At 46.2% G+C, this 25,013-nt stretch overlaps 2 protein-coding genes across 9 annotated transcripts in view; one reads left to right on the plus strand and one right to left on the minus strand.

Annotated features, from left to right (window-relative positions):
• Ap4s1 (adaptor related protein complex 4 subunit sigma 1) overlaps positions 1-24,655 on the minus strand; it is a 36,581-nt gene extending 11,926 nt beyond the window's left edge. For 5 of the 6 annotated variants that reach the window (XM_075947498.1, XM_075947501.1, XM_075947499.1 and 2 more), the window contains exons 1-4: positions 24,520-24,655; positions 5,387-5,594; positions 1,342-1,428; positions 260-328 (exon numbers count right to left, since the gene is read on the minus strand). In XM_075947498.1, the coding sequence (XP_075803613.1) occupies positions 260-328; positions 1,342-1,428; positions 5,387-5,524 (294 nt within the window). In that variant the 5' untranslated portion in view covers positions 5,525-5,594; positions 24,520-24,655. The remainder of the gene's footprint in view (positions 1-259; positions 329-1,341; positions 1,429-5,386; positions 5,595-24,519) is intronic. The other variant, XM_075947496.1, reaches the window with a different exon arrangement.
• Strn3 (striatin 3) overlaps positions 23,993-25,013 on the plus strand; it is an 82,715-nt gene continuing 81,694 nt past the window's right edge. For 2 of the 3 annotated variants that reach the window (XM_075947492.1, XM_075947493.1), the window contains exon 1: positions 23,993-24,414. In XM_075947492.1, the coding sequence (XP_075803607.1) occupies positions 24,124-24,414 (291 nt within the window). In that variant the 5' untranslated portion in view covers positions 23,993-24,123. The remainder of the gene's footprint in view (positions 24,415-25,013) is intronic. The other variant, XM_075947494.1, reaches the window with a different exon arrangement.

A 25,013-nucleotide genomic window follows, 5' to 3' on the forward strand; every position in this document is an offset into this window, starting at 1 on the left:
AGCCATGCACTGTGACCCGAGAGCTGTAGCTCCCCAAGTTCTTGGTATTTCCCACAGCAACAGAAGCAGACTAAAACAGTCTTCTTCATGAAGAGCTAATACACACATGGGTTTGTAACACCTATGGTGAGCTTCAGAAGGGACAGCAGTCCAGCACCATTTATTTTAGTTTTTGCATGTTAATTAAATTAACACACAATACTGACAGATATCTGAATGACTCAATTTCTGGAAAACATTTTTTAGCCATTAGACTCACCACTCGGCTGAAGTACTCGTCTAAAACTTCTACGAAATTGTGTATGAATTCATAAATGGCCATCTCATTCTGAAATAAAAGGAGAGCGTAATTAATTTTACCATGCCCTTAGTTAACAAAAAGTCCAAGGTTTTAGCGCATAGGGTTCAGTAGAGATGTGTGAGAGAAGCAACATCCTAGTCGCTGACATGCACAGGGCCTACAACTGCTCTTTAAAATATTATTGTCGCCGAGGACGGAGCTCAGGAGATCCTGGTCTGGGACGCTGCCTCACAGGCGTGAAGCCCGGGGCCTGTAATCCCTGGTCTACCGGAGACACTGTCTTAAAACAGGAAAGAAAGGAAAAGAAAAGAAACAAAGGGAAAGATGCTTATTAGTGAAAGAAATACAGGAACCCTTCACCACTAAGACTTTGGCAGTCCCGGCTGAACTGGTCAAGCTGAAACCGCAGAGCACAGAGCAGAGGTGTGAGATCCACTCCCTCCTTAACCAGCTGCCGGAAGCAATCTCCCAGACTTCTCAAGGCGCGAACAGAAACAGCCCACTGAGATTTCAAAGGTTTTAGATATCAAACTCTCCTCCATGGACTCCATGGCCATAGGTGCTGGCCTGACTCCCAACAAGGTGAGCCTCACCTGAGAGGTAACCACAGCACGACAAGGATTATATTTTGCTGTGACGTCTGGCATGTCAGCCGTGTCTTTTCTCCCACATGTGTGTAGTGTGCACATGTGTATACACATTGTGATGTGTACGGGCACATCTGTGTGTGCATGTGGAGGCCCAAAGCTGGCTCCTGATGTCTTCCTCAATTGCTTTCCACGGGATCTGTCGGGGTAGAATCAGCTCACCTCCTCCTGGAGGTCACTGCCTCTGTCTCCACATTACAGGTGGTCACTATGCCTGCCTCGCTGGTTTGTGGGTTCTGCGGGGCTTTTCTCTTCCCTCTAGCCTTCCGTCCTTAGCTGAGGCCCAGGTAGTCTGAAAGAGGTTTACTAGTCCTTGGGGAGCGAGCAGAGAAGAAACTTGAGCCTAGGGAGAATAAAAGTCTCCATCGTGCACGGGCTTGTCAGACATCTTACCTCGGTGTCATTGACTCCGACCACGATGAAGAGAGCTGCATATTGCCGATAGATCAGCTTAAAATCCTTATATTCAATGAACGAGCACTAGAACAACGCAATTAGACATTAATGTCTGGTTGATAGGTTTCTTTGACCAACACACGTAATTCCTCGGCAGTGTTTGAGAGTCTCCTAGCACATCCCTGGAAGTTTAGACATTATACAACGTTAACTGGCCTCGGCTGGCTCTGACAACAGTCAGCAGGCTACTCAGAAGCATCTTTAGGAGGAGGAAAAGCGGTCTTGGAGAAAAACCCCAGTGATCACTTGGGTTGCCCTTGTGCCTTTCCCCCCCTATTTCCTGGCTCCCTGTGGTGCTCCGCACAAAGCTGATGAGTAGTTAGCATTTGAAAATGCTTTAATGTGAAGAGGCACAAACTTGGTGGTGTCCTCTTTCCACCTTTCCATGAATTCCTGGGAAGCACTGAACAGTCCTGGAGGAGCCAGCTCAGGCCATCTTATCTCCTACCATCCGTCCATCATCTACCAGTGTAGATTATTTCATAAATTATGTAATGGTGGCCTTTGCACAGCAGATGCTAGACAAGATTTCCCACTGTAAGTACTGCCTCTTATGAATTAATAACTGCCTTACTACTTTTGACCTATAGATAAAACAACACTTTTCCTCATTCATCTTCTCCTTCAGCCTCTGTACAAAAGGTCATGGGAAGTCCCTGGGTAGCCTGAAGTTTTCAGTGTCAAGGTATGCTGGGCCAAATGTGATTGAGCATGAACTTAGTGGCTTTTGCTCCGGGATACATTGCTCTTGGGCACCCAATGTACCTGGGAATGAAGCTGAACCTTTTTACTAGGGGAACTGAAGATTTTTCCATGTTTTTTAAATAGTCATTATTTCTATTGAGTGTATGTGTGTGCCTGAGTGTGTGTGTGTATGTATGTATGTATGTATGAGCTATTATTTATAGGTAATTTACATTGTTATAGATTCTTTTTTTTTTCTTTTTTTCTTCTTTTTTTTTTTTTTTTTGGTTTTTCGAGACAGGGCTTTTCTGTAGCTTTGGAGCCTGTCCTGGAACTAGCTCTTGTAGACCAGGCTGGCCTCGAACTCACAGAGATCCGCCTGCTTCTGCCTCCCGAGTGCTAGGATTAAAGGCGTGCGCCACCACCACCCGGCTGCTATAGATTCTTGTATAATGATACAAATATAAATTATATTGAATATGCTCTTAGTTTTGTCTACAATATTTGTATACCTAGGCAAAGTTATTTTTGTCATATTGTATGCATGCATGTTTCTACCTCTGCTTAAGACATTTGTATATTGATGCAATTTTAGGATATATTTATCATATTGCAATATACATTTCTACCTCTGATCAAGATTCTTATGCATTGTTTACATTTTGAGGTCATTGTCCTCATTTGTTGCACAGTTGTTTAAAGATTGTTTAATATTCTAATATGAAGTCTTAGTCTTTAAGCTATATAGGTATTAAGAATTATAGGTGAGGGGCTGGAGAGATGGCTCAGTGGTTAAGAGCACTGGCTGCTCTTCCAGAGGGCCTCAGTTCAATTCCCAGCAACCACATGGTGGCTCACAACCATCTGTTATGAGATCTGGTGCCCTCTTCTGGCATGTGGGCATACATGGAGGCAGAATGTTGTATACATAATAAATAAATAAATCTTTAAAAAAAAATAAAGACAAAATGAACCAGTGAAATTAAAAAAAGAATTATAGGTCAATAGTCATCCATGTTTGTCATACTTATTGTTAGACTAATAACAATAAGTTATTCTAGGCCTTAGCCAAAGTTGGTTGCTTCAACGTTGCAAATGAGACTTTGGGTGATTGCCCAGGCAGCCAGTTGTCTTGGTCATTGTTGCACATTTTGGAAGTTGCTTGATTGCACTTTACGCTAACTCAAGTAATATTATCTCCCTTCTCGGGTCTTCGATGGGGTTGAAGACTTATAGTCGCAGATACTTTCTGCTCATGAGGTGGCTATGTTATTTATAATACAAGACTTAGGATAGGATAATTATTGAAACATTTATCACATGTTTCTTCCTTGATATAGTTTATGCTGGATGTAGTTCTAATTTTTATACTTGATATTTATTCTTATTGTATATAATTTTCTATTAGTCTTAGAACTCTCTTATTTAAACAAAAGGGGGAGGTGCTGTAGGAAATCCTTCAGCCAGTAGCCTTTAAGTTACCAACCCACTTGGGCATGGCCTCTTCTACTATAAATGCCAATGTAAAGTGCACGCTCACTCTCTTTCTCTTCCGGCTGCTGGATTCAATTGCTGTTCCTAGGACTGTGATCTGTGAGTCTACCCCTAAATAAATAACCCTTTATTATATTCAATTCTGGATCCCTGGAACTGGAGCTATGAATGGTTAGGAACCACCATAGACTTCTGGGAATTGAACCCTGGTCTTCTACACAAGCAGCAGGTACTTTAACCACGAGCCATCTTTTCAGACCCTAGTCATTTTGTTTTGTTTTGACACAGGTCTTATAGCCCATCCTGGCCTAGTACTTACTCTGTAGCTCAAGCAGGATCTTGGAATCCACCTGAGCACTGGGTACAGGGTATAGGTCATCACGAATGGCTACGGAACAGGTCTCAATCTCTCAAGAGTTTCTGACATAACAAAACAAGAACCCACTACATCTTTGGACAGAATGAAACTGCAGTGATTTTATGATACTCTGGTACCTGATGCCAGAAGTCCAGTGCTTTCTTTTTAAAATAAAAATAACTTTAGAGTACCCCCAAAATCTACCAATATCTTTATTCCAAAGGGGTAATTTCTGGTAGAAATGATGTTTAAATTAAGGCAGGTCTGCGGACTGCAGGAAGACTCAAACATGTCTCTTACGTGTTTCCCGCGTGTGGTGACAAACACAGTTCCTAAATGAGTTCCTATTTCCACTTGATGCCACCGAGCAGCGTGTGCCCACAGCAGGCCAAGGTAGTGATGCAAAGAGGAACCAGGAGAGGCTGCAACTGGAGAACTGACTTGGAAGCCAAGGGAAACATGCTTGTAACACACCACTACTGAGTGTTGACGCAAGTGGGTAGTTTATGACAGCTGCTGCTCCCACGGCAGCCTCTCAAAAGAGGCGAGGAGAACAGGGAAGAAATGGGTGACTCCGACTCCAAAGCTCTCTAATTGATTTCCTCATAGGATTTGTAATAAATAAATTCTCTAAGTTCTTTGCAAAATGACTCAGTTTTTTTGTTTTGTTTTGTTTTTCTTTGTGTAGCCTTGGCTGTAGAATTAGCTCTATGGACTTGGTTTTTAAAAAGGGCTGCAGCGTGGCAGAGCATCCTAAGTGTGTGATGCCCTGTGTAGAAGCCCCAGCCCCAGGAAACAATTCTTTATTATGCCAATGATGCATTGAGCCTCTAGGTTCCAGCAGGAGGAGGAGATTTGTTATTTTGTATGAACTGTTAACTTCCATTTCCCTTATCTACATAATAAAAAAAGTGGGCTCAAACTAAGTTTGTTTTTAAATCACTTGTCTGGTATTACATTGGCTGCACATTTACCAAAGAAGGTAAGCAGAAAAGAATGGTTATCCACATGGAAATCGCATTATTATCCCCTGGCACCCTGCGGTCTTGAGTCTCCGCAGTCCTGACAGTCATCTGACCTTCCTTCCTGTTTTGGCTTTCAGAAAGCCACCGGTCAGCCTCAGACCCTGCTGAGAGTTCCAAGGGCTGAATTCATATGAACAAAAAAAGATTATGTCTACAAGCAGGAGTAAATTTAGCAGCTACTTCTATCTATCCTAAATAGCTCAGCTATCCTAAATAAAAACCCAGGACTTTCCTGGTTTGCCTTTTGTTTTTCTCTTACTGGGATGGCAAGAGCCAGGCTTCTTTTCTCTTCATGTCCTATTGTCCCTGATAGCCCTGGAAGGAACACAGCTCAGAGACGATAATGGCCCTTGAGACTGGCCAACCCATGAAGGCAGAGTGGCCTACCCTATGGAGAGGACAAAAAGCCGCAGACACTTACTTGTTCGCTGGATCGAGACAGACAACTCTTGATGACCTCCGTTTCCAGAACTGTGCGCTTATTAATCTCCACGTGCTCATAGTACTTAGACAGTCGGGTCTGGCCCTGTCTGTTCACCATAAGGAAGAACTTTATCATTTTCCCCCTTTGATCAGTTTCTTTCCAAATAGAAATTAAAGTAACAGCAAGGGATGCCTGTGGCTACAACCTGGAGAATGAGAGAACAACAGAAAGGCGACATCACATTTCTTAAAGGCTCACCCTAGCCGGGCGGTGGTGGCACACGCCTTTAATCCCAACACTCGGGAGGCAGAGGCAGGTGGATCTCTGTGAGTTCGAGACCAGCCTGGTCTACAAGAGCTAGTTCCAGGACAGGCTCCAAAGCCACAGAGAAATCCTGTCTGGAAAAACCAAAAAAAAAAAAAAAAAAAAAAAAAGGCTCACCCTAAGCCTGTTCCACAGATGAGCCAGAGGAGACAAATACGTGGCAGAAGCAGGACGAAATGAGGTTTAAATACACAGAACCATACACAATTCCCACCAGCTCCCACAAAACAACTCTGAGCACACGCAGCCCTTTCACTCAGACATGGCCAATTTGTTCATCATCAAGTTTGACGGGTACCGAGTTGAAGTACAATCTTTTTTTTTCGAGACAGGATTTCTCTGTAGTTTTGGAGCCTGTCCTGTAACTAGCTCTTGTAGACCAGGCTGGCCTTGAACTCACAGAGATCCGCCTGCCTCTGCCTCCCAAGTATTGGGATTAAAGGCGTGCGCCACCACCGCCTGGCTTGCAGTGCAATCTTAGTCTTTATAATAAAAATCTGGAGTCAGATATTGAGCGATCAGAGAAGCCCAGCAGTCATCCATTTTACGGCTACTGAACCCTCAGACCCAAGGGTGATCCTGTCTCTATGAATCCCAAGACTGACTGCTCTGACCTCCTGTCTCCTCCTGCCTTGTAGTCCTCTCTCCGCCCAGCCATATCACCCTTTCCTCCCCCTTCCTAGGGCTGGGATCAAAGGTGTGAGCTCTGTTTCTCTTTTAGACCGGATCAATTTCGTGTAGCCCAATTTCTTGAACCCACAGAGATCTGTCTCCCGAGTGCTGGGATTAAAGGTGTGTGCCCCCACAGCCTGGTCTCTGTGGCTAATTAGTGTGGCTAGCTCTGCCCTCTGATCTTCAGGCAAGCTTTTTTGTTAGATCACAAACAACCACCAAGTATGCACTAAGCACCGGAGTCAGAGGAAGTGAACATGTGGTCATTTTTGATTTTCTGGTTTTTTTTTTTTTTTTTTTTTTTTTTTTTTTGTTTTTCGAGATAGGGTTTCTCTGTGGCTTTGGAGGCTGTCCTGGAACTAGCTCTGTAAACCAGGCTGGTCTCGAACTCACAGAGATCCGCCTACCTCTGCCTCCCGAGTGCTGGGATTAAAGGCGTGCGCCACCATCGCCCGGCTGATTTTCTGGTTTTTATATCAGTCACAAAGGCACTAGACTGAGAAGTGAATGACGGCAATACAAGATGATGTAAGGGAGACAGATGTCATTCAAGAGTCCAGAGAGGGCCCATCGCAGGAGGATGAGGCAGGACACCCCAGAGAAGGGGCATAGGAATCTGGAACCAGGACCTAGACGAGACTCCGTGGCTGGGAAACCAAGACGAAGGCTCCGGGCAGTTCACTGTGGTTGCAGGTTAGGGCACCAGAGTGCCTAGAAGGCCTGGGGTAATGGCTCAGCGGCTGCTCTTCTGGGGTCAGTCCTCCACACCTAGACACGCCACAACATCTGTAACTCCAGCTCCAGGGGCTCTACACCCTCTTCTACCCTCTACAGGTGCCTACACTCATGTGCGATACCCCCAAACAGACATATACGTACACATAACTAAAAAAAAAAAAAAAAAAAGAATGGCTGGAGCTGGAGAGACAGCTCAGTGGTTAAGAATCCTGGCTGCTGGGCCGGGCGGTGGTGGCGCACGCCTTTAATCCCAGCACTCGGGAGGCAGAGGCAGGCGGATCTCTGTGAGTTCGAGACCAGCCTGGTCTACAGAGCTAGTTCCAGGACAGGCTCCAAAACCACAGAGAAACCCTGTCTCGAAAAACCAAAAAAAAAAAAAAAAAAAAAGAATCCTGGCTGCTCTTCCCGAGGTCCGGAGTTCAATTCCCAGCACCTACATAGTGGCTCACAATCATCTATAGTGGGATATGATGCCCTCTTCTGGCATAAAGTCAACATAGCACTCGTATACATAAAATGAATAAATCTTTTTGAAAAAAGAATGGCCGTAGGAAATCAAGCTGCTCACATGGAATAAGAGCTTTAGCCGTCAGTTAAGGAGCTGGGTGTAGTATGCACACTGTGCCCTGCACTCAGGAGCCGAGGCAGGAAAACTGCCACGTGTTTGAGGCCATCTGGGCTAAAGAGTGAGCAACTCTGTCCCCAAAAACAAAGGAGACAAAGGAGAAGTTATGCTAAGGAGCCTGAGCTTCATTTTGGCTGGAGGAAGATGTAAAGCAAATAGTTCTTCTTTAGTGGTAGAATAAGCAATATCAGCTGTCGCCAAACTCTTCTAAAAGGCCCAACAGCAAACTGTGCTCTGAGGGCTGGAAATCATGGCCTCTCCCGAGACTTCGGACAGGGGCTTCTGTCATTCTCAGTTTAAAGCTCAGCAAAGTGACCACAGTCACTATACTGGGTCTGAGGCCAAGTCTGCAATTTTTTTTTTAAAAGAGTGGAACTAAGATTCTAAAACGAAGGCTGGAGAGACGGTCTGCCTTTAAGACAATTCACAGAGGACGTGGTTTGGTTCCCAGCACACATGCGGCAGCTCATAACCATCTGTGACCCCAGCTCCAGGGGATCTGATGCCCTCTTCTGGCCTCCGCATATGGCACATCTACATACAGGCAAGGAAAACTCTCTCTCTCTCTTACACACATACACACACACACACACACACACACACACAGAGAGAGAGAGAGAGAGAGAGAGAGAGAGAGAGAGACTCTACAGTAAGCTAAGCTCTTTTGAAATAGGCAGCTTGCACAGGAAAATAGAACCCCAGCCAAGTTACAGAGGCTGAGGCATATCGAGAGAGAGAGGAGAGAGAGAGAGAGAGAGAGAGAGAGAGAGAGAGAGAGAGAGAGAGAGAGAGCCGAGGCACATAGTCACAGAGAAAGAGAGAGTGCTGAGGCACACTACCAGAGGGAGGGAGGGAAGGAGGGAGGGAGGGAGAGAGAGAGAGAGAGAGAGAGAGAGAGAGAGAGAGAGAGAGAGGGAGAGAGAGAGAGAGAGGGAGAGAGTAAGAGAGAGTTGAGGCACACCAGGGACAGACTACTTTGCTGTAGCCAGGGACAGACTACTTTGCTGTAGGTTGGGCAAAGAAGCTAAGTCAAGCTAGACACTAGTAAGAACTTACTGCTGGGGATTTTTATTCACTTAAGATTAAGAGAATGTGAGCCGGGCGGTGGTGGTGCACGCCTTTAATCGGGAGGCTGAGGCAGGCGGATCTCTGTGAGTTCGAGACCAGCCTGGTCTACAGAGCTAGTTCCAGGACAGGCTCCAAAGCCACAGAGAAACCCTGTCTCGAAAAACCAAAAAAAAAAAAAAAAAAAAAAAAAAGATTAAGAGAATGTGTTACCTAAAAGCTTGAATTTTTGAATAACAAAGCTGGAGAGTTATGGCTTTCCCACAAGCTTGCAGTGTTCCTCCAGTTTGCCTGACCTTCTGAACCCCAGCTGGACAGCTGCTTCTGGCTTATGGACGTGAGATGAGATGACTCGCAATGGTACTTGATCTCCTACAACTGTTTCCTCTATGATTGGAGCCATAAATAACATTATGAAAGATAATTGCTTTTTTTTTTTTTTGAGACCAGGTTTTTCCCTAGGTGTTCTGGAGCTAGCTCTGTAGACCAGGCTGGCCTCGAACTCACTGAGTGTCCACCTGCCTCTGCCTCCTGAGTGCTGGGATTAAAGACGTGCGCCACCACCGCCCGGCCAGGCATATATTTGTTTACACCTCAGTTCCTATTCCCCACAGGGCTGGGGACTGACCCCAGGGCCCCACACATGCTATGCGAGCAGCCAGCGCTCTGCTGCTAAACTCAAGCCTCAGCCCGTGAACCAAGCTCTAACAGACAGGCGCTAACCTCACAATAACCTCAAGTACTGTTCTATAAAAGGCCAGGCGCGGTGTAGTAAGGCCTGGGGCTGCAGTGTTCAGTCAGCATGCCGTCTAGACCAGCTCACCCAGGGATGTGACAGCTGGGCCATGTGGGAGGCCTGTGGTCATTCACTCCCTTTTCCAGGGAGATAACCTCACTGCTGTGTGTGGAAGTGCCACACATTCTGTGGTGCTTAGTCACGGGTTACTTTTACTCTTGCTACAGAGCCAGTAGCCAGGGTGTGGCAGGTATGCCTGTAATCCCAGCACTTGGGAGGTGGTGGCTGGAGGGGCAGGGGCTCCAGCTCATTCTCAGTGCTGTGAGTTCAACGTCAGCCTGGGACACATGAAAATTTAGGTCAAAACACTAACAATACCAAGAAGTTATCATCCTTTCAGTAAAGTTATTTTACTTTATTTATTTATTTTCGAGACAGGGTTTCTCTGTAGCTTTGAGGCCTGTCCTGGAACTAGCTCTTGTAGACCAGGCTGGTCTTCAACTCACGGGGATTCACCTGCCTCTGCCTCCTGAGTACTGGGATTAAAGGCATACGCCACCACCACCCGGCAAATTATTTTGTTTTCTTAATGTGTGTATCTGCCACGTGTGTTGGATCCCTGAAGCTGGAGTTACATGTGGTTGTGAGTCACCAAACATGGGTGCTGGGAACTGAACTCGGGTCCTTTGCAAGAGCAGCAAGCACTCTTAACTGCTGAGCTATCTCTCCAACCCAAGTTATTTTATTTTTATTCATGTAATAATGCATCTTTACTTTTATTTTTAATATGTAATACGGCACATGCCTTTAATCCCAGCACTTCAGAGGCTGAGGTAGGAGAGTCAGGAGTTCAAGGCCAGTCTGGGCTAAATGAAACCCTATCTCTAACAACAACGACTAATATGAACAAATGGAATTAATTACAATTTATTTTTAAAGTAATAGAAATAGTTGATCATGACGAGGAATGTACTTCCTTGAATAAGAATGAGCCAGTAAGCAAAGAAAAGGCAGCAGCTCAAAAGTCTATTGCGACGTTTCATACTTGTACCTCGATGTACTTGGCTCTTGGTTGGTACTGGCCCTCCTCCCACCATGCCAGTGTTCCAGCCCTACCTACTGCTGTCAGGACATGCATATTCGAGTACCCTGTATTGTTCCCTCTTCATTCCCTTCTCGAGCCTCCCCCCTCACACACACACACACACACACACACACACACACACACACACACTCACACAAAATCACCCTTAGATTCTACACGTGAGGAAATATTGCAATATTTGTTTTTCTAAGTCTCAGCAACGTATTCTTTATAATTTTTTTTTTGGTTTTTTTTTTTTCGAGACAGGGTTTCTCTGTGGCTTTGGAGCCTGTCCTGGAACTAGCTCTGTAGACCAGGCTGGTCTCGAACTCACAGAGATCCACCTGCCTCTGTCTCCCGAGTGCTGGGATTAAAGGCAGCTTTATAATTTTTTAAAATGATTTCTTTATTTGGCGTAGAGTGGTGGCACACACCTCTAATCCCAACACTCAGGAGGCAGATTTTGGAGTTCTGAGGCCAGCCTAGTCTACAAAGCGAGTTTCAGGACAGCCAGGGCTATATATAGAGAAACTCTGTCTGGAAAAAAAAAATTAAAAAAAAAAAAGAAATGGCATATGTATGTGTATGCATGTGCATACACATATACAAATAACAAATTTAAATCAATTACAAACATATACTTGTGTTTCAATGGTCAGGCAAAAAATAAAAAATAAAAACATTTCAATAGGATACCCATGGTTCAAATTTTGCCTTTAAATGTCGTGGTTGCATTAAGTGGAAAGATGAGCTGGAAGAAGATCGTGCTGAGTTGTTACATCAAGGGATCAAATTGCTTTCTGCCTTCCAGGACCAGCATTTTCCCTTATTGACTTTAAGAGAAAGGATGGCAAACAAGGACATTTGAATTGATACTCATGAGGATACAGGTTTTCAAAAGAACAGTCTACAGCACCCACATGCTCATACACAATCACCAGAGTCTGTAGGCGTGCACAGGGAAGCCAAGTGGAGCGTTCAAGTGTCACTGCTTTAAAACCCACAATCGTCAGGATAAACAAGGGATTCCGTGGAGACTGAAGAGACAAGGATGTGTTTGAGATGGGAACCTGTGTGCAGTAGGCACCTATCCCTGGTTAGTCATCAGGGAGGAGCAAGCTCAAACACTCAGGAGACTGAGATAAGACAATCAAGAAGCCACACCTAGGCAAATGATGGGTGTGGCCATGGAACAGGGATGAACTTCCTGTGTTCATGAACTCTGTGTTCAACAATGCAGGACTGCAGAGGGTGTTCTGATGTGGCAATGAAGGTAGGAGGTTCCGCACACAAAGAAAGCGTGTGTAGAACAAGGAAGAATAGACAATGGAAATTCCACCAGGGAAAAACACCAGACAAAGCATGCCAGGATGACCTAATAGGGAAGAGCTCAAGAGGAAGAGGAAACAGAAAAATAATTTGTGTGAGTTGTACACCTCTGAAGGCCAGATGATGACAATTGGTTTCTTCCTAAATGGCTTTCTACCTTAGTATCTATGTCTGTCTGTCTGTCTGTCTGTCTATCCTATCTATCTATCTATCTATCTATCTATCTATCATTTATCTGTTATTAGTATGTAGACAGAGGTGTGTGTACCATAGTACATGTGAAAGTGGGCAGACAACTTTCAGAACATCCAATAGCTTTGGGAATGATTGAGGAATATTTTATTATTCTTATTAATATTTCTACTTTTTTTTTTCTGAGACAAGGTTCTCTGTGTTGTCCTGGAACTCACTCTGTAGACCAGGCTGGCCTTGAACTCAGAGATCCGCCTGCAATTTGCTACCCGAGTGCTGGGAATAAAGGTGTGTGCCACCTTTGCGTGGCGTACTAGTCTTATTGGTAGTGCTAGGGATCAAAGCCAGGGTCTTGTGTGTGGCAGGTAAATGCTCTGCCTTCATCTTCATCCCAGTGTTCTCTTTTCTAGTGTTATGGAACAATCTGGAAAAACCAAACAAGTCATCGATGATAAAGAAGAGGCAGTAGTTTCTAGAACTTCCGATGATGGCCGACATCCTTTCTGACTTTTCCTGGACCTCAAACAATCCCTCTTGTAACACACAAACACAAATCCTTGACCAAAGTATTTCTTTCTATGCTGTCTAAAAGTTAATGGGAGACTCTACCACTACCACTTGAAAAAGCAAATTCCTGGCTATCCATCTAGATGGTTCTGTGGGTCAATGGGCCTGCAGCCAAGTCTGACAACCTGAGTTTGATCCCCAGCTCACACACAGTGGAAGGATGGAGCAAACCCCACAGTTTGTCCTCTGGTCTTCCACCCAGGAAAGCCACCCACCACCATGTATAGTGCACTCACAGGCAGACAAAGTAAGTAAGTAATAAATAAACATGTAATATTTGAAAAAGGGAAATTCTGGTTTTGGGATATAGCCTATTTGAGCTTGTATAACATGCCTGAAGCCCTGGTTTGAACCTCAGCGCCACATATAACGGGCGTCAAAGCCTATGATTCTCGCGCTGGGGAGGTGGAGACAGGTGCACCAGCTACAGAGCAAGTTCCAAGCCACTGAGAGAAAACTTCCCTCCGCCTAGACACTGAATACTAGTTTAGTACACAGTCAGTGCAGAGTGGAAGCCGAGAGCTCACGATTACTGCTGACCAACTCTGTGCTTCTGGCACTGGGACTAACAGGTGTGCGTCCGACCCAGGTTGTCGGGACGATTAAAGGAGTTGGCAGATGTGATGTATTTTTAGTGTGTTGGGCAGAGGACCAGTAGCAAGGCCTGAAGTGCTGGCTAATCTCCGCAGGACATCACATTGCCTTTCCCCAGTTACCCACATGGCAGGGACTACATGCCAGCAGCCCAGGTGATCGGTATGGGATTGTGAACTCCGTCAGCAGAGCTGGAATTCTGACGCTTTGTTTGTGACATGGTAGCTCAGACAGGCCTGGAGCACTCTGCAGACCTGAGGATGACCTGATCCTCCTGCCTTTCGCTCTCAAACGGCTGGATTACAGGCATGTGGCCTAGCTAGTGGTTTTAGTTTTCAGTAGGACTGAACTCAGGGCCGTATATGTGCTACACCAGCAGTCTACTACTGAGCTACAGCCTTTCGTAGTTTTTTGTTTGTTTTGTTTTCTTTTGGTTTGGTTTTACAAGATGAGGTTTCTCTGTGGAGTCCTGGCTATGCTGGAACTCACTTTATAGACCAGGCTGGCCTCAAGCTCAGAGTTCTCTGCCTCTGCCTCCTGAGTGCTGGGATTAAAGTCCTGCATCGCCACCCCTGGTTTACACCCTTAATCTAATAATTACATCCTTAATCACGACTTTGAGAGATCTTTTTACATGTGATCTAGTAAGGTCGCAGGTATATCTGAAGCAGAAGGTCAGAAAACAGCATTTACTCATACTGTGTGTATGTCCACGTCCACACATGCTATGGAGTGCATGTGGAAGTTAGAGGCCAATTAGAGGAAGTAGGTTCTGTTCTAACATGTGGGTTTTTTTTTTTATTGAGAAAAGGAGAAAACAACAACAACAACAACAACAAAAAAACAAGTTTCCACCTCCTCCCAGCCTCCCATTTCCCTCCCCCTCCTCCCACCCTTCTCCCCCTCCTAACATGTGGGTTTTAAGATCAAACGAAGATTGTCAGGCTTGGTAGCAAGTGCCCTTGCCCACTGAATCTTTATCCCACTCACTGGCCTGCACTCTGGTTTTTCAAATGGCATTTTGTTCTGGAAAAAAATGCCAGGTGTGGTAGCTCAAACCTAGAATCTCTCAGGACAAATGAGGAGGAGGATTGCCATGAGTTCTAGTCCAGCCTGATCTACAAGATACCCTGTCTCAAAAAAAAAAAAAAAAAAGAGAAAGAGAAAGAAAGAAAAGAGAATAAAAGAAAAGAAAAGAAAAGGAGGAGGAGATGGAGGAAGAAGAGAAAAAGGAGGAGGAGATGAAGAAGATCAAGTGTAGTGGTGTTCGTAACCTAGTTAGCATGCAGACTTCTTTTAAGGCCTCACTGTTTAGCTGATGATGGCTCTGAACTGGAGATCCCCCTGCCTCAGACCTGTGCCTACTGCTGTACCACGGCATCCAGCTGTGCTGACTTGAAATTCCTCCCTTTTATGTGGATTAAATAGGAAAGACCGATGGGCTTGAAAGAACAGGTAGGGGAGGATGTCTGTACTTCAAAACTTCATCAGTCTCTTAAATTGTTAATACTTTCCTACAGTGTGACCTGATACGATGTAAAAACAACAAAAAATAGGACAGTGATTCTCTGTGTTTGAACTCGGACGTTCCAGTCTTAAGAATTTACCTACAGCATGATTAACAATGTGCCTGAAATGTCTGTAACACTGCATGGGTGGAATGAGGGAGAAGGCTTCCTTGTTAAGCAAGTGAGCACAACCTTGATGTCTTTTTCCGTCCAATAGGCAACACAGGTACGGCAGGCCAATCCTGTAATCCTAGCACCGGGGAGGCAGAAGCAGGAGGATTATTGTGAATGCCAGGCCAGCCTGGGTGACATAATGGATGATAGGCAAGCTGGAGCTATGGGATGAGATCCTGTTTCAAAATAAATGAATAAAATGAAAACAGAAAAAAATTAAAAATAGATACATACAGGCTACAGACTAGAAAGGGAAAAAAAGCAATGTATAAAATGTATAAAAGTAATGAAAAGATAAAAACAGAATACCATATTCTACACTCACATGGATTACAGTTATGTGAAAGGGATGTCTGAATGCAGATTACAGGTAGAGCAGAGGGTAAATCTGGAAAACTAGGTAAGGGAGTTGGTAACAAAGGACGGCATCCGGAGCAGGCGCATCTCATGAGACAGAGACCTGGGGTTTCAGGTGGTGGGGAGTGTCTTAGTGCAGTGCTGCTGTGAAGAGACACCGTGACCAAGGCAACGCCTATAAAAGCATTTAATTGCCAGCTTTCTTAGTTTCAGAGGTTAGTCCATCAGCTTGGCAGAAAGCATGGCGGCAGACAGGCATTGGGCTGAGAGCTTACATCCTGATCTGTAGGCAGAGAAAGATACTGGGTCTGGGGTGTGCTTTTGAAACCTCAAAGCCCACCCCCAGCAACACACATCCTCCAACAAAGCCACACTGTTGAAATAAGAGCGGCGGGGCCGCGTCCCCGGCACCCGGCCGCCCACATGGCTAGCTCTGGCTTATGCCCCGAAATAATTACATGGAAATTGTATTCTTTTAAACACCACTTGGCCCATTATATCTAGCCTTTTCTCGGCTAACTCTTGCACCTGGACTAGCCCATTTCTTATAATCTGTGTAGCCCACGAGCTGGCTTACCAGGAATGATCTTAACCTGCGTCTGCCTGGAATGGGAGAATCATGGCGACTCCTTGACTCAGCTTCTTTCTCCTAGCCTTCTGTTCTGTTTACTCCTCCCACCTATGTTTTAACCTATGAGGGCCAAGCAGTTTCTTTATTGCTTAACTAATGAAATCAACAGATTGACATATGACACTCCTACATCAGCCACACCTCCTAATCCTTCCCAAATGGTTCCACCAAGTGACACCTGGGCATTCAAACATAGGAGCCTATGAGAGCCATTCTCATTCAAACCGCCAGTGGGAGTTAGGAAGTGATTTCTCAAAGGCCGGAATTTGTGGTGACTGCCGCATAAATATGTGAGCCCAGGAAAAGCCATTCACTTTACGGTACATGAAATAAAGCTATTATAAGAACTTACAGGCCGGGCGGTGGTGGCGCACGCCTTTAATCCCAGCACTCGGGAGGCAGAGGTAGGCGGATCTCTGTGAGTTCGAGACCAGCCTGGTCTACAAGAGCTAGTTCCAGGACAGGCTCCAAAACCACAGAGAAACCCTGTCTCGAAAAAACCAAAAAAAAAAAAAAAAAGAACTTACAGGCAGGCAGACAATCCGGAAGATCTCTCAGTGGCCAAAGCTGTAACTATTTGAGCAATGTAGTATTGATTAACATGGTAGTTAACACAGTTCCTCATGTTGTGGTGACCCTCAAACATACAGCTATTTTGTTGCTACTTCCTAACTGTAATTTTGCTAGTTATAAATTATACTGCGAATATCTGATACACAGGATGCCTGACATGCGGCTCCAAGGGGTCAGGACCGACAGGCTGAGAACCACCGCTCCAGGCCTAAAGAGCAGTCATTCAGCTGCAATGGTGGTACATATCCATATTCTCAGCATTCAGGAGACAGAGGCAAGAGGGTCAGGAGTCTCCAGCCCCATAAAAACCACAGAAAGAAAAAAAAAAATCACTATGTAAATTAGTCTGCCCTCAAACTCAGAAAGATCCACCTGCCTCAGCCTCCCCAGTGCTGGGATTAAAGGAATGTGCCACCATGCCTGGCCATTTTAAATTATTTATTTACTTACTTACTTTGGTTTTTTGAGATAGGGTCTCTCTATCCATTTAAAAAAAATAATAGAACCTAAAAATGTTCACGAAGTGACTCAGTTATATAATGAGAACATTTAGGACACTAAAGCTAAAGCTGCCACTGTAGAGAGGCCCTGCGTGAGTTCGGTTCTGAGTGAGTGTGCGCTGGGACACAGGCACAGCCATGTCAAGGGTCCCTGAGCCTCAGACCCACAGAGAAATGGGAAAGCAACCCTCCCCCGTGCCGGAGGGTGAGTCTCAAAGGGGAATGGCTGAGGGTCTAGTTCAATGGTAGAAACATGGATTCAATCTTTACTATTGCAAGAACAAAATATTTTTATTGCCACCCTCAACTAAAAGAAACAGAGTTCAATAAGAATTATCTTAAATATCTCTAAAGATTTTTCCAATCCTAGCTACTGGAAAGTCTAAAGGAAGAGAATCACAAATTTTAAGTCGTGTCAGAGTCTGAAACCAGCCTGGACACCTTAGCCACACAGTGTGTCAGAATGAAAGGTAGGGCCAGCAAGATGTTCCAGTGGGGGAATACTGGGGAGCCTGATGACCTGTGAAGGACCCTGATACCCATATGGTAGAATAAAAACTGAATCCTATAAGTTGTCCTCTGACCTCCACATGTGTGCCCTGGTGTGTGTGTCTGTGTGTGTGCTCCCTCAACATACAAATAAATAAATAAATGTAAAAGAGAAGGGCTGGGGAGTAACAGTGCTAGCCTAGCATGTACAAAGCTCTGGGTTCAAGTCCTAATGTTGAGGAAAAAAAGTTCCACCTTTTTCTGTGGGGTATGTGCCATGTATTTTAGGTTGGGCTACTAATAGACACAAAGTTTATTAAAATATACTCTTTTTTTTTTGTTTTTTTGAGACAGGGTTTCTCTGTGGCTTTGGAGCCTGTCCTGGAACTAGCTCTGTAGACCAGGCTGGTCTCGAACTCACAGAGGTCCGCCTGCCTCTGCCTCCCGAGTACTGGGATTAAAGGCGTGCGCCACCATCGCCAGGCTAAAATATACTCTTATAAACAATATACTTCTGTGAAGTTTTAGCAATTAAAATATTTTTAAGGGGCTGAAGGCCTGGCTCAGTGGTGTGCATTGTATATGTGAGGCTCTGGGTTTGATCATCTATACCAAAAAAGAGAAAAGAGAAAGAACAAGCCAAGACCAAACCAAACAGGAACAGCCAGTCTTCAAAGGAGAACAGTGTCCCGCACAGACTGCTCAGCACAGGTATCCTTTGCCTGGTACCAACTTTTTGAACATACCCTGATGCTCCATTGGGAGACAAGCCACATCCTTAAGCTTGTCAAATTATCACCTTGGAAAGTCTGGCCAGTTTCCCATTTGGTCATATTTTCCAATCACTCTGCTCTCAGGGTTAGAGACCTGGTTGCATATTCTTAGCCAGTGTACTAGAGAGACTTGGCTCCAGGCAATCTCTTTCTTTCTCTCTCTTCAATTTTGACATCTCAGTAAGTTAGCTATTACACAATATTACCAAGCCTACTTTTTTCTGACTCATATTACCCAGGAGACAATTGAAGAATGAATTTGGACTGGAATCTTATGTAGTATCCTGGATTTCTAAAAGGTTTGGTGCCCATTTTCTATAATCTGTAAAGGTCCTTTTCCTTTTCCATACAATATTTACCTGACTAAAATACCCTGCGTATATATATTTTATAATTTTCATAGCCTCAAGCAACTTGTGTAATTATAAGTCAATATCTGATCTCACTTGGCAGGCTAGCGCTTCCTCCTCTTCTTCTGTTGTGTCTGCATTATGTGTGGTCTGCTCCTTTGGTCTGAACTCGTCAGTTTTTTTTTTTTCCAGAGACAGAATTCTCTCTCTCTCTTTGTTGTTTTTGAGACAGGGTTTCTCTGTGTGTAGCCATGGCTGTCCTGGAACTTGCTTTGTAAACCAGGCTAGCCTCTTATCAAAGTTTTGGTAGGCTATGATATGTATTTGCCCTCCTACTTTATAAACTTAAAGACTGTGATATTTCCCAGAGTAACTGAGTCACCTGAAACTACCTACAATTTCAAACATGCTAAGGATTCAGGAACCAGAGACTAATACTGAGCCCAATCATAAACAGCAGGCAAATAGGGAAGAGAGACTCTATTTCTTTGTTTCTAAGTGCACACACACTCATTGATACAAAAGGGTGGGGACCACTTCCTATTATACAATGGGACTTGCTAAAGTCACCAAGAACTGTGTTGTGGCTTGTCCTCCCAGTCATGAAAATAAGAATGCTTGTCATATCCTTTATGATGAAGAAAAACAATGACTAAAATATTATTTATGAACGTGTTTAATTTCTTCAGTGGAAAGATGACAGGCGCATGGTCATCAAGACATAAAGTGCTTAGATAATCACAAGATACTTGGTTCTCAAAGGCAGAATCAGAACTCTTCATGCGTCTCAGAGGGAATAATTGATAAGAAGGTACCTGAGTACATCTATTCCCAACTTATTTAGAAGCCTGGAATTCCCGGATGTACTCTGACGTGCACAATACATATAAATTGAATGACAAGTCCAGCGGGGCAAAACCAGAATATCTAGGCTCAAATATTAGCTATAGGAAAGAGAGTAAGAAGTACCCTGTCGTGGAATATTACTTTAACTATGTAAAGGTGTGTTACATTTGTTTATGTTGTGGAATATTACTATATGTAAAGGTGTGCTACATTTGTTTATGCTACATTTGTTTCATTATGTAAAGATGTGTTGTTTTACCTTTGCCTGCCTAAAGCACCTGACTGTGTAAACAGAGACTGTGCTTTTGTTTCCTGGCTGCCCAGACCCAAATAATCACACAGAAACTATATTAATTACAGCACTGTTTGGCTAATGGCTTAGGCATATTCTTTATTAGCTCTCACATCTTAAATTAACCCTTTTCTTTCTTTCTGTTTTTTTTCAAGACAGGGTTTCTTTTTTCCTTTTTTAATATTTATTTATTTATTATGTGTACAGCATTCCTTCCATGTGTGCCCGCAAGCCAGAAGGGGGCGCCAGGTCTCATTATAGATGGCTGCGAGCCACCATGTGGTTGCTGGGAATTGAACTCAGGACCTCTGGAAGAGCAGTCAGTGCTCTTAACCACTGAGCCATCTCTCCAGCTCCTCAAGACAGGGTTTCATGTGTAATAGTCCTGTCTGTCCTGGAACTAGCTCTTGTAAACCAGCCTGGCTTTGAACTCACAGAGATCTGTCTGCTTCTGCTTCCTGAGTGCTGGGATTAAAGGCATATGCCACCACTGCCTGGCAAATTAACCCATTTTTATTAATCTATATATCGCCACGAGGCTGTGGTTTACCTGTGTGGCATGTTACTCCTTTGGCAGCTACATGGCATCTCTTCGACTCTGCCTACTCTCCCTCTTTGTCCCTATTTGAATTTCCCACCTGGCTTACTCTGTTAAGCCATTGACTGAAACAACTTTATTCATCAACCAATAAAAGCAATACATATACAGAAGGACATCTCACATCCTGCTTGGTCTAATAAAAAGCTGAACAAGCCAATAGCTAGGCAGTAGATGGATACGTGAGGCTGGTGGGCAGAGAGAATATAAGGATGAGGAATTTAGGCTTGAGAAGTAGGGAGACGGAGGGAGAAAGCCAAGCAGCCGCCAGCCAGCCAGCCACAGAGTAGGCTATACAGAACACGGATGAAGAGAAACAGGTTAATTTAAATTACAAAGCTAGTGGGACAAGCATAAGACCAAGCATTCACAACTAATAATATTTCTCTATGTCATGATTTAGGGGCTAGTGGTCTGAGAACGCCTACTACGATACCCTAAAAACTAAGTTGATTAAATATATAGGCATTCTTTTCACTTTGTTTTTAAACAACCTGGAACTCATCATGTAGTGTGGATAAGGGTTCAGATGCATAGCAATTCTTCTTCCTCAGCCTCCCCAGTGCAGAAAGCACAAGAGCCGCCACACCTAGCTCAAATCGGCTTCCTTGAAGAGCATCATAAACTGAGTAAGCTGGTGTACACTTGCCACCTCAGCACTGGGGTGGTAAAACAGGAGAATCACAGGTTCAAGGCCAGCCTGGCTATAGAAGAAACCTGCCCCCAAGTCAGTCTGCACCTAAGGAGCAGGGATGAAGAAAACAGGTGAAAGGAGAGAACGAGAAGGAAGTCTGGAAGTGGGCCTGAGGAGAGGAAGTGACACAGCCACCTATCAGAGAGGGAATTCCGGTTAGGCGAGGGGAACTGTGATCCAGTCACCTGGAGAACCGATTCTCTATGAGCTCTAGAAACTCAGTGTCCTCAGGAGTAGTGGGCTGGAGGCACAATGCTAACAGTGTAAACATCATCCCAGCGGAGAAGAAAACTGTGTACAGTTCAAGTAGTTACCCAGGCTGGCTGGGAAGGAAGATTGTAATCTCAGTACTTGGAAAACCGAAGCAGTAGGCTCTTGAGTTCCAGACTAGGCTATACAGCAAAACACCACCAAAACACCAGAGGGATGGGGTAGTTGAGGAGATACTTCAGTGGGCAAAGCCACAAACCTTGTTATTGACATGTAGAAGATGATGGTTAATGTACGCATGATCAAATTTGTAAACATGGAAACAAAGTTTTAAAAGCTCTTTTGGAGAGATACTTATGCACAGGTGTGAAGTATAACGTCAGGATGGTTGGTATTAATTAATTTGCTCACAACAGGACTGGAAACTGTCAGGGCAGAGAGAGGGAGAGAGATGTACAATTCCAAGGGTGGGTCCATGTATCCCAGGCTGGCCTCGAGCTATGATGATCATGAATTCCTGATCCTCTGCCTCCACCTCCCAAATTCTGGGATTACAGATGAGTGACACCATGCAGCCTACTTTGGGCTCTGTTCTAAATCTGGAGATGGCTAAAATATTTAAGCAGAGGTGACAATCAAACCTGCCTTGGAAGACTAGTCAGGCGGCAGGGAGAGTGAGGTGGAAGGCGGAAACCGGAGCAGACAGGAAAGAAGTTCCTGAGAAAGGCCCGGTTAAATGGAGGGTACCAGACTATAGTTAAGTGCCATCCAGACAATAAAACAGAACAGAGTTTTCTTTCTGCCGGGTAGGTGGGGGAGGGGCAGCCTTACCTGGAGCTGAGTGAGAAATATAATGTGCACCTTGCTCTGTCTCTATAATCATCACGTGAGTGGGCTCCAGGCCCTTGAAGGAGCTTCACAGTGTGTAAGTCCTGACAGGGCCCTGAGGATGAATGTAAGGTATTTCTGGGCTGAAGGAACCAGCTGTAGGCTGATTGTTAGTAAGTGGAGAAACTGTACTCAAATCATATGAAGAAATAGCACTGTTATCTAAGACCTCATTTCATACGTAAATATGGCAGCAAGTGTAACAGATCCAATCAGTTCTTCATTAATTATAACAATACAGCAGACATGACCAAGTAAAGTGTATTACTTTGTCTCTGAAATTACATCCTGAATGGCTCCACAGTGAAAAATTTGTATAGGTTTTCACAGTGAAAATAAGTTTAAAACGCAACCAATTTATATGCAATTTCCTGTATAGCTGTAAATACTGCAACTCTTTTCATTATGCTGTTAAATACTCTTTTTGTTTTATTGTACACTAAATGGTTATTAGCTTTTTTCTTGCTTTTCGAGATAGGGTTTCTGTGTATCATCCTGTAGTCCTGGCTGTTCTGGAACCCACTCTGTAGACCTGGCTGGCCCCAAACTTAGATACCAGGCCGTCTTCTGGGATTAAAGATGTAGGCTGCCACCCCCGGGGGCCAGGTTATTAGTTGTATTAACTTTAAAAACTTTTAAGTTACCGAGGATAATTCCTGTGAAACCAAGCACAGAAAAATGCACACCACGGAACTTAAAAATCTGACCTTGTATGTGTGTATTATTTCACTCTAGAGCCATCTAAAGATTAAGATATCGCCACTGTTCATTTAGTTTAAGTTGTATTCATAATACTTTTGTTCTCCGTTTCACTCTAAATTTCTGCTACTAATGGACAATATGACTTCTAAACATCAGAGTCCAACTATGGGTGTCTTTCAAAGTTATCTTTGCCCATGCACCCACCATTCTCAGGACTCAAGATGCCACTACGTCTTCCAGTTTAAAAAAGAAAAAGAAAAAAGGAAAACAGTGCTTAAACTCCCCCAAATACAACCTATCTCAGTATTATAAAGGCTGAAGACAAGTTACAACAGGCAGCCGGGAGCACTAAAGTGGGACCAAAGAAGCAGGTCGCGGCGAAGCCCGGGAACTAGTGCGAAAGTCGGAGGAATCTGGGCCATTTGCCAAAGGTGAACGTCCCCCTGGATCCCGGAGACTGACTGGTGCTACGACACTAGAGGTAAGGTGAGTGACAGGCAGAGAAAGAGGCGCGATCCTTTGCGGGTTGAGCAAAACACGCGAAGAATTCGACAGAGAAACGTCAGGCATTCCTGGGCAGGATACGCCGGGCTTGACCCCAGCCCCGTAGGCGAGGCCCTCACGGCTCCCGATGATATCTGCGTGAAGTAAACAACCCGAAAGCCCGAGGCCCACGCACTCCGCAAAGTCCCGGTTGCACCCCGGGATGCCACTGGTGCTGAGTCGGAAGCCGGGGGAGGGGCGGACGCCGGCGTGGGGGCGTGGCCCAGGCTTTCCCCGCCCCCAGAGCGCGGCGCATCCTCAGTGCGCCCGTCTAGGGTGAGGCCGGACTCTATTTGGTTATCCGGCGTGCGGCCGCCGAGGCGTCCGCTACCCGGCGTGCCGTGCGCGAGCCAGCGAGCGAGCGGGCGGGCGGGCGAGCGGCGGCGCGACGTCTCTCCTCACCCGTCCCTCCCCCTCCCTCTCTCCCTCCCGCCCGCCCGCCGCGGTTCCCCCCCCTTTCCCCAAAGTGAGTGAGTGAGACGGGCAGATGGAGGAGGGACTGTAATGGCGGCGGCCGGCAGCTCCCTGCTCTGATCCGCGGCAAGCACACGACAGCGACCCCCCTCCCCGGCCCTCTCCCGGCCGGCCCCCGCCCTGCCGTCGGCGCGGGGCCACCGTCCCCGACCCTCCCCGCAGCTGCCGGCGTCTGGCTCTGAGCCCCGGCCGGGGCCCCGCACACAATGGACGAGCTGGCCGGAGGCGGCGGCGGCGGTGGCGGCGGCCCGGGGATGGCGGCCCCTCCCCGGCCGCAACAGGGACCCGGGGGGACCCTGAACCTTCCGCCGGGAGCGAACGGAGCGCCGGGCGGCGGGGGTCCGGCGGCCTCCGAGGCGGCGGGGCTCCCGCCAGGCCCCGAGCTGTCCCGGCCGCAGCAGTACACCATCCCGGGGATCCTGCACTACATCCAGCACGAGTGGGCTCGGTTCGAGATGGAGCGGGCGCACTGGGAGGTGGAGCGGGCCGAACTGCAGGTACCTGGCCGGGGGGGCCGAGCGCGGGCTGGGGGACCGGGGCGCGGGCTCCGGGGGTGGGGCTCGGGCTGGGGCCCGCGCCCTGAGGGGCGGAGGGGGACCTACCTGAGAGGCTCCGGCTGGCGAGCGGCGACTGCCTTCCCGGCGCCCCCTCCCCCGCTCCCGCAGCGGCCGGCTCCCTGCTCACAGGCGGCGCGCTGCGGGCATCCTCGGGGCAGCCATTTTGGCTTTTAGCATGGCGTCTGCGGGGCTCCTCCGGCGGCGCCTACCGGGCCTCCGGGCTTGGGCCCAGCGCCTCCGAGCGCCAGGCTGGCGTGGGTCCGCTGGGCCCCGAGTTGGTGCTTGTTGGTCCTCTTGACGTTGAGCACAGGCGCAGAGGGCCTGGGCTGAGCGTCTCGCCTCCTGGCCCCGGCACCCCCTTCCGATGTGGCGTCCTGCCCCCTCCCCCGCTCCTCGGGACGCAGTTGCCCCTTGACAGCCACGCCGCTTCGGGCTGCCACCTCGCACAATGGTTTGCGGCCCGCCGCCGAAGTTTGCCTTGCCACCCTCAACTTTTTAAATACCCGGGATGCCGCTGTTCTCACTCGGATTTCCTTTAG

The sequence above is a fragment of the Microtus pennsylvanicus genome, chromosome 14, assembly GCF_037038515.1.
Source record: "Microtus pennsylvanicus isolate mMicPen1 chromosome 14, mMicPen1.hap1, whole genome shotgun sequence".
In the NCBI taxonomy this organism is placed as follows: Eukaryota; Metazoa; Chordata; class Mammalia; order Rodentia; family Cricetidae; genus Microtus; species Microtus pennsylvanicus.